The sequence below is a fragment of the Schistocerca americana genome, chromosome 3, assembly GCF_021461395.2.
Source record: "Schistocerca americana isolate TAMUIC-IGC-003095 chromosome 3, iqSchAmer2.1, whole genome shotgun sequence".
In the NCBI taxonomy this organism is placed as follows: Eukaryota; Metazoa; Arthropoda; class Insecta; order Orthoptera; family Acrididae; genus Schistocerca; species Schistocerca americana.
The window spans coordinates 53,146,394-53,163,900 of record NC_060121.1 but is presented as its reverse complement, the minus strand read 5'-3'; the positions used below and the strand labels follow the sequence as shown (position 1 = coordinate 53,163,900).

At 43.9% G+C, this 17,507-nt stretch overlaps 1 protein-coding gene across 1 annotated transcript in view; it reads left to right on the top strand.

Moving 5' to 3' along the window:
- Positions 1–16,147, top strand: part of LOC124605866 (longitudinals lacking protein-like) — a 94,234-nt gene extending 78,087 nt beyond the window's left edge. The window contains exon 5 of the mRNA XM_047137813.1: positions 16,066–16,147. Coding sequence (XP_046993769.1) covers positions 16,066–16,147 — 82 coding nt within the window. The remainder of the gene's footprint in view (positions 1–16,065) is intronic.
- The last annotated feature ends 1,360 nt before the right edge of the window (positions 16,148–17,507 follow it).

Here is a 17,507-nt window from a genome sequence, read left to right as displayed (position 1 = left end):
ACAACTCATACACGATTTCTTTTTTCCATCGAATTTTACTTTTTTTGCGGAGATACACGATTTACTTTAACACTAGCCGCCATCTTGCTCTCACTCATTTAAGAGTACTCATGCTTCTTTCTATGCTTGCTATAATTGCAGGTAGGGTCAAAACCAAAAGCAGGAACTTCGTTGTTTCTTCATACACAGAGTCTAAATCATTGTTGACAATGTACTTTAAGAGGATTCTTGGAGATAAGTGTTTTTTCTCAGCAGCGTATATGTTACACAGTTCATGCTGAAGTTGCTCTTGTTCGTTAAAAGGATACTCTTCTAATAACTGAAGCAGTTTCAATTTTGGGAATTATTTTTGATAGTTTGGGAAACACTTTTCGTTCAGAAGTTCAACAAACTGAATTTGGGATAAAGTCTTTAAATCTTCTTTCCATTTGAACAATATGCAAATTCATTATCTCGTAATTTAATGTCCTGAGAGGTGTCTTTTGACTGTCACAGGATGATAAGATGCCATTCAAACACAAGCTGTATTTAATGCATTCATCAACAAATGTTTCTGTTCTTAATTGTCATAAGTTTCTGAAAACAGTTCTTATTTCATTGTGGCAAGCAATTATACTGACAGATTTTGACTGATGAACATTAGAGATGATCGACATAAACAAAGCACCCTCAGTAGAAGCAAAGCAAGTAGACAAGCGTAGGATCATATATTCGTCGTTTCTTTCCAGCAGCACAGCTCAAAGATTCTGGGTCCCATTGAGTGTCTGTATCATCAATTATATAATTAAAAGTACCATATAACTCTGAGAAATGACTAGATATTGTTGAAACTGCCCTGGAATGAAAGTTTCAGTGAGTGTTGCTCACATATGACAGTTTAAATCCTTTCTCAGTTAGCAATACAGTTCATTTTGATGATTTGCTGAAAAACCGTGTGGAATGTAGTGCTATCACTTACAAACATGCGTACTTGTCATTTGATTTTGGAGGCATGTAACAGTACCAAATTCAGGTGGTGTGTGTAACAATGAATAAACAGTGCATGGAGTCAGAACTACTTACCAATTGTTGTAGTCCTCTTTCTCTGCCCTCCATTACTGAAGCGCCATCACCTGTTTGACTAACCACTTTTCCTTCCACATTCCAGTCTTTCAATACTGCATGAATAATGTTTGACACACCTTCAGCAGTTTTATCTCCAGAAACATTGTAAAATCCAACGAATCTTTCCTCAATTTTGTCTGCAATACGGTACCTGAATATTATAATCATCTGACTCTTGCATGATGTGTCTAATGTTTCGTCACCCTGAATCAAAATGAAATTGCAGTTCTGAATTTCAGATTTTGTTTTCTCATTAACTGCCAAAGTTATCATTTCTATTACATCATTCTGTATATCTGGAGAAGTTCCTTTAAAGGATGTAGATGATGAAAGATGGTCTCGGGTTAACTGCTCTCCTTAAGCTAGTAAATCCAACAATCCAGATAGTTACCATAGTTGCTAAAGGATTCATCTTCTCCATGGCTGCAGAAGCCTAGTTCTTGTTTACAAATAAATAAAATTGTCTGAATAAGACGAGCCAATACTCTCCTGTTGGATGCAAGCAGTTCATTTTATTTCATTGCCGGCAGATGAGCGGCTTCAGAAAGGGCGTGCTCTATTCTACTTTTGCCCAATAACTGAAATGATTCTTTGTTCTGCAGGTGACGTTTTGATATCTGATGCTTTTGTGCTCTCCTGTCAAAGTTCTTTTTTGTACAAATGCCCTCACTGCACCATTCCTTTTCACTACCGAGCAGAAGACATATTTAACAACATAATCTGTTATTAACTGCATTTGCAGTCAGCCAAGTATACTTTTCATACCAGGCTGTCTGAAAAGTACGTTTTTGTTTGGCTTCACTTAAAACTACACTGAGTATAGGAGGAGGTCGTTTGTCCTTCAATTCGCACTTTATTTCATACATTAATGTAGAAAAAGGCATTCTTAATAAAAATTCTGTAAGGTGTTCAGTTGCTGGCTCACTTATGTTGGTGACACAATGAAAATATGCACTAAAATCACACAAGAATGACTATGAACACAAACCGCGTGACTGTTCACTTCCATGTTAGAAGCCAGCATAGAAGCGGCAGAGACTAGTCTCAATACCTGCTAGCAAGTGCAGTGCACTTCTCTTCGTGGAAGAGGTGAAGAGGGGAAGAGGGGAAGTGGGGAAGTGGAGAAGTGGAGGGGAGCCGAGAATGCCACTACAGTGCGCAGGCGCACACAGCCAGGTAAGGGAAGGGATGTAGAGACTGGGAGCAGCCGAGTTTCAAGCAGGCAAATACACCAATACTCGGTGTGTGGCGCGGGCTACGAAACTGATGTCTTTGCACATTTAGAGCTCTTAGTAGAAAATTATTTGTATTTTTGTTATGAATTACTATTGCATCTTTTTAAGCAGGAATACAGGGGAGACTAAGTCTCAGTCTCCCCTCACACTAAGCCACTGCACAGTTGTAAATGTTGTAAACCAGTTAAATATTCCTAAAACTGTCGTTTGATAGATGCTGACGGGAAGGAACCTATTGTAATGGAAAGGAGAGAAACTGTCATTGTACTAACATTTCATTTCACCAAAGAGCCAGAGATCTCAAAGAGACAAGACATGTTTATGAAGTTGGTCAATAATAAATTGTTGCCAAAATGTTGTAAGCTTTGTTACAATGGTTTGAGTTGTACGGATACAGTAATATCATTGAAAATTATTTTTTGTTCAATATTATTACAGAGATAGGGTCTTGTAATAACAACACTTTGTATAGTACCTACATTGAAACAGGTCTCATTGATTAAAAGATAGTCATACAAGCAATGGTCAGCAAACTACAAAGGGCGACAAAAACAGATAGAAAAAATTTCTAGACAGTGGAAATCCAGGACTGGGTAATGACTATATTATGAAAAATATAAATTGCTAGTCACCATACAGTTGTGATGTTGAGTCACAGTAATGCACAATAAAAAACTACAAAAGCCATATGCTTCTGGCCAGAAGGCCATCTTATGAAGTAGCGTGCGCACATGCATGCGTGCACATGCACGCATACATGCATTAAAGTGTATGTGCTGTCTCTCTCACATGTAGCAGGGCTCCCTGAGAAAATACGGAAGTGACTGCCAGAGTCAATAATACCATGCTGGGATGGCTATGGCAAGAATTAGATTATTGTATTGACATCTGCTCAGTCACTTGTGGTTTGCGTATCGAATATCTGTAAAAAAATTAAAAAGAAAAATCATAGTTTCTCTTCAAAATGCAATATGTATGACAACTGTGCAATGTTTAGTTCTTCTGCAATAAATAATTGAAAGTGTTCCCGGATGTTACGTACACCTTGTAAGGTGGTTACATGGCCGCTGACACCACATGTTGTCAATAGTCATTCCGATGGCAACATTTTTGGCCTGGATACTTTGTTGCTGTTTGGATTCTCCATTGCAAATGAAGTTCAGATTTTCTCTGACATGACCACCATTTTTTCCAAATTTTCCCAAAGAGTAAGCCAATTGGAGAAGGGCGACTTATCTGGTGCATCGTGTTCATCGTGCACGGGTGCTTTCATCATTCCTTATCATCACAGCTTTGCAGTTCTGCTCACACTACGTCTTTTGGGTGAGGATACCTTCCTGTGTGCGATTTCCTCCATCCACTATGCAGTGTCGGTTTCTGTACTGACAACGACGGTGGACTTCTTTGCACCTCATAGAGCAAGGTAGCCAGTCCATTGTGGTGGGGCCACCATGTACCCTGTTGGTTGTAGCCTCCTGACTACACAGGGATTGCTCTGCTGACACCTGTGCTGTTAACCCCCCATGTATACCAAGAAGTAGATGCACCTCTCCCTGGGGCATTATCGGGACTCCCGACAATAGCCATCCTGCAGCTGGGTGGAGCCCGTGGGGAGGGTCCTGGTCGGAATGGGTGGTGTCAGGGCAGATGACATGCCGTGAAGTGTGCCACGTCATCACTTCCTGGTGATGAAACACCAGCAGTCTCTAAGCACTCCAGGTCCCAATTCAATGCGAGGAAGTGTGACCCAAAATTGTTCCCCTCCCTGGCCACACCATGGGAGGAATGCCAGGCTAAGGATGGTAGTGAACCTAATTCACACTGGTTCCTCATATGTATGAGATCTGATGGGGAATCCTTCATGTTGACAAAGCTTGATTTTTGTAGAGCATTTAGAGAACAATTTTAGGGAGGTAGAGGGATTGTCCAAAATGCGATCTGGGTCAGTCTCGATAAAACCAGCATCATCTTCCCAGGCACAAGCATTACTCACCTGTGACAAGCTGGGGATGTTTCTATTAACATTGGGCCCCATAAGAGCTTAAATATGGTGCAGGGTATTACATCGCTCAGGGACTTTCTTTCACAGTCTGATATCGGGCTGTGCACCAATTTAGAGAAGTGAAGTGTCAGTTTCATGTGGCGCGTCCATCAGGGTCTGAGGGATAATCAGGTTGCCACCGGTGCCTTCACCTCGACCTTCGAGGGTGACACATTACCTGAGAAGGTAGAGGCGATGGTCTACCACTATGATGTCGAGCCACATACCTACCCCAATGCAGTGCTCTAAGTGCAGGAAGTTCGAGCATGTCTTCCCACTGTACTTTCCACATCACCTGTCGAGAATGTGGACATCCTTCACATCCCTACACTCTATGTTCCCCACCTTCGATTTGTGTCAGCTGAAGAGAGCACCGTGCTCCTAGCTCGCCAGACTGCTGAATTTTACAGAAAGAAAGGAAAATTGTGGAATATAAGGCACTGGACCAATTGACCTACACTGAGGCTAAGACAAAATTTGAATGCCTGCATTCTGTGCATATGACATCCCCTTACGCCACTGCTATGAGAACAGTTCTAGCCCCATTAGTTCTGCCAATTCCTGTTTGCTCCCAGAGCCATAAGGCTACACCTGCTCCCTTGCTGGTGGGGGGGCTTGGGGTCCCTGGCATTAACATGAATGGCGTGTTATCTACTGACGCAAATGTCATTGCCGAGCACCTTTCTGTGCACTATGCCTGAGCCTCTGCAACAGAGAACTACCCCCCAGCCTTTCGCACCCTCAAACGATAGATGGAGGGGAATGTCCTGTCATTCACTGAACATCACAGTGAACCCTATAATGCTCCACTTACAGAGTGGAAGCTTCTCAGTGCCCTTGCACATTGCCCTGACTCAGCTGCTGGGCCAGATTGGATCCACAGTCAGATGATTACACCTCTCTCGTTGGACTGCAAGGGACATTTCCTAGTCATTTTCACCCAGATCTGGTGCGATGGCGTCTTTCCATCACAATGGCGGGAGAGGACCATCATTCCGGTGCTCATATTGGGTAAAAACCCTTTAGACGTGTATAGCTATCTGCCTCACCAATGTTTTTTTGTATGCTGTTAGAATGTATGGTAAGTCGGCACTTGTTGGCTCCTGGAGTCACGGGGCCTACTGGCTCCATTCCAGGGCGGTTCTCACCAGGGTCACTCTACCACTGATAATCTTGTGTCGCTAGTCTGCCATCTGAACAGCCTTTTCCAGATGGCAACACCTGATTGCTGTCTTTTTTTTTTTATTTACGAGAAGCATACGGCATGACCTGGCGACATCATATCTTTGCCACTTTACGCGAGTGGGGTCTCCAGGGCCCACTCCAGATTTTTATCCAAAACTTCCTGTCACTCCGTGCATTTACGTGTCCAAATCGGTGCCTTCAATAGATCCCCCCCCCCCCCTCCCCCCACCCCTCCCCCTCCACGCATGTCCAGGAACAGGTCTTTGTATTGAGTGTGTCTCTATTTTTAGTGGTCACTAACAGTCTAGCAACAGCTTTAGGTCCATCAGTCTCACCTTCTCTGCATGCAGACCACTTCTGCATTTTGTACTGCTCCTCCAGTACTGGTGCTGCTGAGTAGCATCTACAGGGAGCCATCCAAAAGGCGCAGTCATGGGTTCTAGACCAAAGCTTGTAGTTTTGAGCCATGAAGTCGTATGTCCTGCACATCTGTTGGCATCGTACCATTCATCCGGAACCAGAACTTTTCCTAAATGATGATCCGCTCACAGTAGTGGAGGCATATCGATTCTTAGGACTGGTTTTCGACACCCAGTTGACTTGGCTTCCTCTTCTTCATCAACTCAAGTGGAAATGCTGGCAGCATCTCAATGCCCTCCACTGCCTGAGCAACACCAACTGAGGTGCAGATCGCTCTATGCTGCTGCAGCTCTATAGAGCCCTTGTTCAATCCCGCCTTGACTATGGGAGTGTGGTTTACACTTTGGCGGCACCCTTAGCATTGTGTTTACTTGACCCGGTGCAGCGCTGCGGAATTAGACTAGCGACAGTAGCTTTTAGGAGGAGTCCAGTGACCAGTGTACTGGTGGAGACTGGACTCCCTCCATTTCAGATCAGACATGCACAACTGCTCGCCATTTACATTTCACATATTTCTAGCTCTCGTGAGCATCGGAATTACCGTCTCCTTTTCCCAACCACATCTCCCACATCAGCAGCCCAGGTTGGGGCTTAAGATTGCTCTTCATGTCCAATCACTTCTCTCTGAATTGGAGTCCTTCCTCTCACTACCTCTACTCGCGGTCCATTTGTGTACATTTCCACGATGTAAACCTAGGCCAAAACTTCATCTGGACCTTCTGCATGGCCCTAAGGACTCAGTTAACCTCATGGCTCTCTGCTGTAACTTCCTTTTGATTCTTGACATGTCCTGGGGCTATGAAGTGGTTTACAGAGACAGCTTAATGGTGACGATCATGTTGCCTTCGCCTGTGTTCACTGAGAACATATTGAACAGCACTCATTGCCAGATGGCTGCAGTGTTTTCACTGCAAAGCTGATGGCCATATCTCATCCTCTTGAGCACATCCGCTCTGGTCACAGTGAGTCATTTCCTCTTCATACTGACTCCCTGTACAGCCCACAAGCTATCGACCAGTGCTAGCCTTGCCATCGTTTGGTAGCAACCATCCAGGTGTCCACGTATGCCCTGGAAAAGTCCGGTCATTCAGCGGTGTGTGTCTGGACCCCGGGACATGACGGAATCCGAGGTGACAAACTTGTCGACAGGCTGGCCAAATGGGCTGGCCAAGCAGGCTATGTGGAAACTGCTTCTGGAGAAGGGCATCTGTGAAACTGACTTGTGTTCAGTATTACACCACGAGGTTGTTCGGCTTTCAGAGACGAAATGACACAACCTCAGTACACACGACAAACTGTGTGCCACTAAGTAGACTACAAACGTGGGGAAGTCCTCCGCGCGGTCCTCTTGCAGGGACTCCATGGTTCTCTGTGGCTCCTCATTGGCCATCATCGGGTGATCCACAGCTATATCCTGTGCCACACAGACCCACCTCAGTGTCGGTGTGGCGCCCAGTTAATAGTGACCCATATGCTGTTGAGCTATCCTGCTTTGGCTGCTTGCATCGTAATCTTTGTTTACCAGACTGGTTGTAGCTAATTTTAGCAGACAACACCTCATCAGCTGATTTAGCTTTAAGTTTTATAAGTGAGGGGGGTTTTATTGTTCTAAGTTTCATCACATGTCCTTTGTCCCTCTGTGTCCTCCACCCTGGTGCTCTTAGGCCGGAGGTATTTCTGTGGTTCTTTTGATTTTTCCTTCCTTGCGGTATTGTGCTGTACATCTCATTTGTTTTATTCTTTCCCTTGTGGGATTGTTTTAACAGGAACAAGGGACCAATGACCGAGCAGTTCCATCCCTTTCCCACTTTTAAACCAACCGACTAACCCTTCCAGGAACTTCATGACCTTTGTGCTTTCACACCTGTTTGAGCCTGGCTTGGGGTGTGCCACAGATTTCTTTACATCCAGACGTAGTGCCCCGGTCCTGTCGTGCACATCGTCTTCCAGTCTCCTAATGGATGGCCATCAACCTAGAACTCCATCACCTTAAAGATGATGGGATCCTAGAATTGGTCAAATCTAGTGCTTTGGCCACTCCTCTGGTTGTAGTCCAGAAGCCAAATGGTTCCCTCTGGCTGTGTGAAGATTTTACTCTGATAAACAATGCCCAAGATCTGATGGAAACCAACCCCATACTATGTCAAGTGGACCTCCTCTCAAAGCTTGTTGAAAGTAATTTTTTTTCTAAAATAGACCTTGCTGATCCTTGTTTACAGATTCTACTCGATGAGGAATCACAATACATTGTCATCAGTATGCCTTTTGGCTTATACGAATACAAGAGTTTGCCTATTGGTATCTCTTCTGCTCAAGTGATCTTTCAGAGATACCTGGTACAGTTTACTGTGTCTATCCCAGCTTGTTTCAGTTACCTGGATAACTTATTTTGTTATGGGTGCTATGCACCAAGACCACCTGCATAACCTCTTTTCTACATTGCATGATGCAGGGGTCAACTGATGTTTACACAAATGCCAGTTTTTCCAGGAACACTTTCTCAGCAAGGACAGGATTCAGCATGCTGATTCTAATGTTTCTGCTACTGATTCTGTCCTGTGTCCACAAAACTGCCAACAGTTGCAGGCTTTTTTTGGGAAAGTGAATTATTACTCAAAGTTCCTTCTGCAAGCAGCATACATCATTCATCCTCCCAACCAGTTGTGGAAGAAAAGGCATTCTGTTTCACTGTCAGCATCCTGTGGGCAGGCCTTAACACAGCTGAAGCATATGTTAAGTTGGGCACCCTCCATTACAGTCTTCTCTCTGTCATGCCCCCTACTTTTGGCTGTGGACATTTCTCACTATGGAATTGGTGCAGTGCAGGCACACCATAATGATGACGATACAGAGCAATCCATCCCTTATGTATCCAAAACACTGATGCCTGCATAACGTAATTATTCCCGTACCTTAGAAACAGATGTTGGCAATCATCTTTGCTATGAAGAAATTCCATTTTTATCTCTTTGGGTCCCAATTTGCACTCGTTACAGACCATAAACTGCTCGTAGCACTATTTGGGCCATGCTCTCGGCTTACCGAGTAGATGGCCCCGAGGCTTCAGTGCTGGGCTCTTTTCCTTAGCTCCTACAACTACACCATCAGCTAGAAGCATACTGAACAACACACAAATGCAGATGCCCTTCCCTGCTTGCCCTCAGGACGAGACCCAGTGTTTGACCAACTGGTGCTCTCATGTTTTCACATTGATATGGAATGACAACATACCTTGGGAGTGTTCCCACAATCCTATCTTGCAGCATGTCATACATTATGTCCTTCATAGGTAGCCAACTTATTTTTCCAAGTCTGCTGCTTACAAGCTCTGGGCCTGGGCTCACCTCTCTGTTTTCCCATAATCTCTGATGTGCTCCTGGAGAGGCTCGGTACCCCTCGTGTTGTCATCCCGACTACCTTACACACTTACGTCTGGGAACTCCTCCATCATGGACACTGAGGTATGTCCCGGATGAAAGCCTGTGCCGGGTGACGTGTCTGTTGGTCAGGTCTGACAGAGGATGTGGAGGTTGTGGTGCACTGCTGTTCTGCCTCTGCTAACCATCTGGCTGCTCTACTCCAGTCTTTCACCTCTGGCCGACTCTGTCACCTGTAGGATGGCATTCGTTTAGATTTTGCTGGCCCCTTCCTCAGCTTGATTCTGACTACCCCTACACGGCCAGCACGGTGTCCACCACCACTGCGGCCATGCCCAGTACCCTTCAACAGATTCTCTGCACCATTGTCACTGACAATGGGCCCCAAATTTACTTTTACAGCATGGGAACAGTTCTGTACCACTAATTGCATCAAACACCTGTGTAACCCTCCATTTCACACTTCCTCCAATGGCAAAGCAGAGCAGATGGCATGCACACTTAAGCAGCAAATGTTGAAGGCAGTGGTTGCATCTAGGAAAATAGCATCTCTCACAATGTTCCTGAGCACCAGCAGGTCCACCCCTATGCGTGACCACAGCCTAGCAGAACTCCTTAACGATCGCCAGCTGTATACTCTCTTCCATCTCCTGGCACCCCAAACCAAAGAACCCCAGACCTTACACATTGGATGACACGCTCCTAGTTCAGCTGTTATGGCATGTTCCTATGGGACAAATCCCTCCTGGATGCCAGCTGTGGTGGTGGCAGCTCACGGGAGGCCCCTTAAAATGGTCAATACCCCAAGAGGTTTGGTATGTCAGTGCATTGACCGACTCCAGCCTCTCCTCCACCCTACACCTTCAGCAGAGGATCACACTGAGTTGGTGTCCCTGCCCTCACACTTCCCTCCTCCTCACACGTGCTATTTCCACTCGAGGACAGCAGCTGCCGTACGCCCAGGTACGGAGGTCGGAACATCACCATTGCTTCAGTCTGTGCCTCGGTCATCCATCATACTACCATTCCCCAGTGCAGTGCCCAATTTCCCACATTCTTCCTCCCAGCTGGTGGCATCCACTGACAGCATAGAACCTGAGCACCTCACAAGGCATCGACCGGGGCCCTTTGGATCCCTGTGTGCCCATTTTGGGAGGGGGCATGTGGTGTCTGATTTGACAATTTGGATAGCCTGCCAGAAGGCAAGGACATGGATGGGAGCTACTACATGGCACCCCTGTAACTAGTGAGCGCTGCCGTTGCCACGACAGAACTGTGTGCTAGCCACACCTGCTGCACCAGTCGGTCGGTACTCGGTACTCGTAGGGACCCTCTAAAGCTGGCAGTGCAGGGGCTCTGTGTCAGTCGAGTTCTGACTGAGCACTTACATTGTATACGTTACACATTATTGTCGTTTCAGGAGTCTTACCACGTATTGGCCTTTGATCCGGTTTACTCTGTGGACTTGTCTAGTGTCATATCCTTTCGTAGTTTTTGTTACTATTGTCGTCATTTGCTGCATCTGCTTGTGGTTGCTGTTCTTGTCCTTGTTGTCCATAGCTGTGATACTATGGGTTTGGGGGACTCACTGTCAGCGCCCTCAGCTAATCGGCCTCTGGCTACTGATCTGATTGCAGTTCCTAGAGTTGGTAGGAAGTATATGGCAAATGCTGTGATGAAGGACATAGTGTTGGGCAGCATGCTCAACAACTAAGTGATCCAGTCGTTTTTTCGGCATAGTTGGACGGTGACTATTCCTGCAGAAAGCTTTTCAGTTGTCATGCCCAAGTAGAGCACGGCACATTTATTGCAGCTTAGCTTGTATATCACATGACATGGTCCACAATTAGCCTTGCCTTCGGTTGTTTATGTGATGCTTCTGACAGGACTATAGTAGGTGGTGGTGGGAGTATGTACAGCACAGGTCTTGCATCCAGTTATATTACAGGTATATGGACCATTAGACAATGAGTTGGGAGCAGGGGTTGCCTAGGGATGGTTTGGTGGGAGGAAGAATGCCACTGTTTGAGGGGTGGGAAGGAGAGTGGGTAGGACATAGCTCATCTCAAGTCATGACGAGAGGTCCTGGTGGAGAATACGATTCAGTTGTTGCACGGTACTGAGTCACAAGTGGAATGCTCCTGGGACTTATGGAGGTGGTGGGCGACTGGAGGTATTTATTTATTTATTTATTGTTCTGTGGGACCACATTAAGGAGAAGTCTCCATGGTCATGGAACAAGTCAATACATGAAATTACAACACAATTGTAGGAACAGATAAAATGAAATATAAGAAACATATTCAGTTGTAGATTGTAGAAACAGATAAAATGAAATATAAGAAACATATTCAGGTGACACACAGTTAGTTTAAATAAAGAAAATCAAGAATGTAACACTGGAATTTGCTTAATTTTTTAGCTCTTCCAGGAGCTCCTTGACAGAGTAGAAGGAGTGAGCCATGAGGAAACTCTTCAGTTTAGACTTAAAAGCGTTTGGGCTACTGCTAAGATTTTTGAGTTCTTGTGGTAGCTTATTGAAAATGGATGCAGCAGAATACCGCAGTCCTTTCTGCACAAGAGTCACGGAAGTGCATTCCACATGCAGATTTGATCTCTGCCTAGTATTAACTGAGTGAAAGCTGATAACTCTTGGGAATAAGCTAATATTGCTAACAAAAAATGACATTAAAGAAAATATATACTGTGAGGGCAATGTCAAAATTCCCAGACTATTGAATAGGGGTCGACAAGAGGTTTTCGAACTTACACCACACACAACTCGAACAGCCCATTTTTGAGCCAAAAATACCCTTTTTGAATCAGAAGAATTGCCCCGAAAATAATACCACATGACATAAGCATATGAAAATATGCGAAGTAGACTACTTTTCGTGTTGAAATGTCACTTATTTCAGATATTGTTCTAATGGTAAATAAAGTGGCATTTAGTTTCTGAACAAGATCCTGAACATGGGCTTTCCACAACAGCTTACTATCTATCCGTACGCCTAGGAACTTGAACTGTTCCGTCTCACTTATAACATGCCCATTCTGTCTGATTAAAATATCAGTTCTTGTTGAATTGTGAGTTAGAAACTGTAAAAACTGAGTCTTACTGTGATTTAGCATCAAATTATTTTCCACAAGCCACGAACTTATTTCATGAACTACATTATTTGATAATGTTTCAATATAACACACAAGATCCTTCACTACCAAGCTGGTGTCATCAGCAAACAGAAATATTTTTGAATCACCTGTAATACTAGAAGGCATATCATTTATATAAATAAGAAACAGCAGTAGCCGCAGCACCAATCCTTAGGGAATGCTCCATTTAACAGTGCCCCATTGGGACTGAACATCATTACCATTCTCAATATTGCGGAGAATTACCTTTCTGCTTTTTGTTCTTAAAGTAAGAGGTGAACCAATTGTAAGCTACTCCCCTTACTCCATAATGTTCCAACTTCTGCAGTAATATTTTGTGGTCAACACAGTCAAAAGCCTTCGTTAAATCAAACAAAACGCCTAACGTTCGCAACCTTTTATTTAATCCATCCAAAACCTCACAGAGAAAAGAGACTATAGCATTTTCAGTTGTTAAGCCATTTCTAAAACCAAACTGTACATTTTACAGCAAATTATGTGAATCTAAATGCTGCAGTAACCTTGTATATACAACCCTCTCGATAACTTTAGTAAACACTGATGGCATAGAAATAGGTCTATAATTATTAACATTATCCCTGTCTCTCTTTTTATAAAGTGGCTTCACTACCGAGTACTTTAATCGGTCAGGAAACCGACCACTCCTAAAAGAAAAGTTACAGATATGGCTAAGTACTGGGCTAACATACATGGAACAATACTTCAGTATTCTGCTAGATACCCCGTCATATCCATGAGAGTTCTTGGTCTTTAGTGATTTAATTATTAACTCAATCTCCCTCTTGTCAGTATCATGGAGGAGCATTTCAGGTAACAGTCTCGGAACACTTTTTTCTACGAGCGCTATATGATTCCCTGTTGGGACTAGGTTTCTATTTAGTTCACCTGCTATATTCAGAAAGTGATTATTAAATACTGTACATATATGCGACTTATCAGTAACACGGACATTCCCACTACGCACTGATTCTATATCATCGACCTGTCTCTGCAGACCAGCCACTTCCTTTACGACTGACCATGTGGTTTTAATTTTATCCTGAGACTTAGCTATTCTATCTGCATACCACATACTTTTTGCCTTCCTAATAACTTTTTTAAGTACCTTACAATACTGTTTGTAATGGGCTATTGCATTTAGATTGTGACTATTTCTAATATTTTGATATAATTGCCACTTTGTTCTACAAGATATTCTTATACCTTTATCCAGCCACCCAGGCTGCCTGTTTGTGCTAGTACCCTGTCTTGAACATTCTAACGGAAAGCAACTTTCAAAGAGCACAAGAAAAGTATCGAGGAAAGCATTATATTTGTCATCTACTGTATCAGCACTATAAACATCTTGCCACTCTTGTTCCTTGATAAGGTTTACAAAAGTCTCTACAGCAACTGGATCAGCTTTCCTAAAAAGTGGGTAACCTTATTTAACATGTGTTGCAGCACAAAAATCTTTTAGACTTAAAATTTGTGCATCATGATCTGAAAGGCCATTCACCACATTGCTAACAGAATGCCCTTCTCGTAATGACGAATGAACAAAAATATTGTCTATGGTTGTTCTTCTGTTCCCTTGCACTCTCGTTGGAAAGAATACAGTTTGCATAAGATTATATGAATTAAGGAGGTCTACCAGCATCCTTTTCCTTGCACAATCACTTACACAATTTATATTGAAGTCACCACATATAACTAACTTTTTGTATTTCCTATAAAGTGAACCAAGAACCTCCTCTAGCTTTAGCAAAAATGTTGTGAAATTGGAGTCTGGGGATCTATAAATAACAACGGTAAGAAGTTTAGCTCCACTAAATTTAACAACATCTGCACAACATTCAAACACCTTTTCAGTGCAGTACTTTGAAACATCAATTGACTCAAATGGGATACCGTTTTTCACATACATGACTACTCCGCCACACCGCGAAGAGCTCCTAAAAAAGCTGCCAGCCAACCTGTATCCTGGTAAAGGAAGTCTCTGAATTATCTCTTTATTTAAGAAGTGTTCAGATATACCAATAATTTCAGAGTCAACATCTATAAGCAGTTCACTAACTTTATCTTTAATGCCTTGCATGTTTTGATGAAATATACTAATTCCCTCATTAATAGGATACCTAAGCTTTGTCAAAAGTGGTTTCTTCGTTAGAGACACTTCCCTTAAGCAGGAATACCTGTCAGCTGACTTCAATCTAAAAAAGGTACAGCTGTAACACCCACAACTACCGGAATTTTCCCATGAGTGATCCCATCACCCCCGCCTATGCTGTCACCTATAAGCTTTGCCAACCTCCCCTTTCCATACCTGTTGAGGTGCAGGCCATGTCTAGTGAAACCCGTCCTGCTGATAGGCTCCACCAACACCACTGAAATGTGACTCGTGCCTTCTGTCATTAGCGCACCCCCAAGTCTCAGGTTGTTATGCCTGACGGCTGTATTAAAATGAGGCCGATGATGACGCTGAAACAGTTCCACGAAATCCACATTCGTGTTGCTAGTCTGAGTGGCTATCTTTTCCAGGTCACCATCTATGTCATACTCCCCATCCCTACCAATACTATTACCAGCCCCACCCACAATCACTACCTGATCCTCTTTTGTAAAATCCCTACATAACCCCCCTATGTTAAGTCACCTGAGCCAATCCTGCATTAGGCTTCACAATGCTGGTGACCTGGTACTCACTCCCCAAAACTTCCTGCAACTGCTGGCCTACACCTCTACCATGAGAACTACCTAACAGCAGAACCTTCTTCTTTCTCTTAGACTTTGCAACTGTCCTAGCCACCGTAACTGCTGAGGTCTGCTGCATACTTCCTACATCTACAGCTACTAGAGATGTGGCACAGGAGAGGTCTCCAGTTGCTCACCATCTCCTTAAGTCCCACTGTACAGCCGCAGAGGCTCTGTACCATCCAGGACTGGAACAACTGAATCACATTCTCTGCTGTGGTTTCAACATCATCTCATTATGGCCTAAAATGAGGAATGTCCCAACCACTATCCTACAAACTCCTCAAACAGTGGTATTTTGACATTCACCAAATCCACACAATATCTTCATCCATCCCTACACAACCACTTCTCCCAACCCCTTGCTGATGGCTCATATGCCTGATGAAACACCTGTCCAATATATCCTACGACCACCACCATCACTGCCGCCGCCACCGACACCGCCTACTCCATTCCGTTCAGGAGCACCACCTACCCCATCCAAATGCAGCGCTTCCTGTGAAAAAAGTCGTGTGATGAACAAAGTAAGCTGCACCCACTCGTTGCTTGTTTTGGGTAACACTTTTGGTTTCCTCTCTTGATATATTACATGTGATGCTCATATTTCTGGCTTCTGTGTTGTTTCGGTCAGTTCAATTCTTCAAATGTTAAAACTCTTGGTGTTGGCAACATGGTACAGCCTAGATAGAGAATGGTGTTTTCCCCCAGTCTGTGACTTAAAGCGTCTGAACCCTTACTCTGAAAATGAGTGTGTCCCACGCATGCATTGATTAAGTTGCATCACTGTGTACAGACAGTTTATGGAGTTACAGTGGTGGCGGTGGCGGCGGCAGCAGCAGCAGCAGCAGCAGCAGCAGCAGCAGCAACTACAATAATGATGTAGTGAAATGTTGTCCTCCTGCAAGTGCTATCTTGAGAGCAACTGCAGAAACAGATGTCACTGACAGCAGGCACCCTCCCTGTCTCAACATAGGTGTGGAGAGCTCAGACAAAAACATGAAATGTAAGAACAGTTAGTGACCCTGTAGATGTGAGTGCAGACCTTCTTCCTTCTTGTTCCTTTCTTTATAATTTGGTGCAAAAGTTTTGTCTGCACTCAGACCCTACTTCATTGAAATTTGGTGATTGGTATATGGCAGTGACTGCTAATTTTGAGTGTAAATTGAAAGGTCTGGCAGTGCGACTAAAGTTAAATTGGCAACAAAAGCATGTTAAAAAATTGTATGTGAGTCGATAAGACTTACGGGGTTTGCCCAGAGATTGAATATTTGAATATCATCAGTGTGGTGTATGTTGTGCAGATTCCATTAGCTAGGATATATTTACAAGATACACTTTGGACCAGTTGTCGGAAGTGAAGTCTTCAGATTAGTTATCTATCTGTACGTGATGTGGCACAGTTAGTATGGTCATATGAACTGTCTGCACCATCCAGGAAGCCTTCATCAAAGGTGCCACATAGCATAAGAGGATTTTAGTTTCTCTCATAGTGCCTCATCAGACTACACAGCAGGGACTTATTCCCTAGGAGCTGACGTACGTACGTGCCACCATTAGTTGTCGGAAAGCAGTCTTGCTGCTGCTCTGTTAAGCAATCTAATAAGGTAGACAATAGGAATAGGCTTTCCCCATGAATGGATGTGCCTCCAAATGAAAGGTGCAGTGGTTATCACAATTTGTGGTCCAGTGCAGGAGAAGATAATCTGCCACCTCCATGTCAGTGGGAAGTTTGTTAGATTGTAGCACAGGCCGCAGTTGCCAAACCCAACATAAGTGATGGAAATGTCTGCATTTAAATAAAGTTGGTTTCAGTTGCAACCACAGGGGCCACATCATTGCTGTCAATGCTATGGAGTGTAATGTTCACAATGTTGACTACTTGTCAGTTAATGCATTTTCCACACCTAGCTCACAACTCGGGCAAACAGTGCATAATCCCGCAGCTCGTGGTCTTGCTGTCGCATTCTCGCTTCCCAAGCATGGGGTCCCGGGTTCAATTCCTGGCAAGTTCAGGGATTTTCACTTGCCTCGTTTGAGTTTTCATCATCATTTCATCATCATTCCCAAAAGTGGCAAGATTGGACTGAGCAAAGGTCAGGAATTTGTATGGGCGCCGTAATCATGCAGTTGGGCACCCCACAAACCAAACATCATCATCCCAGTGCACAATCCTGTGATACAGTTGTATATTTTTTGATGCTCAGATGTTTCAGCTTGATACTGGAGCTTTGGCCT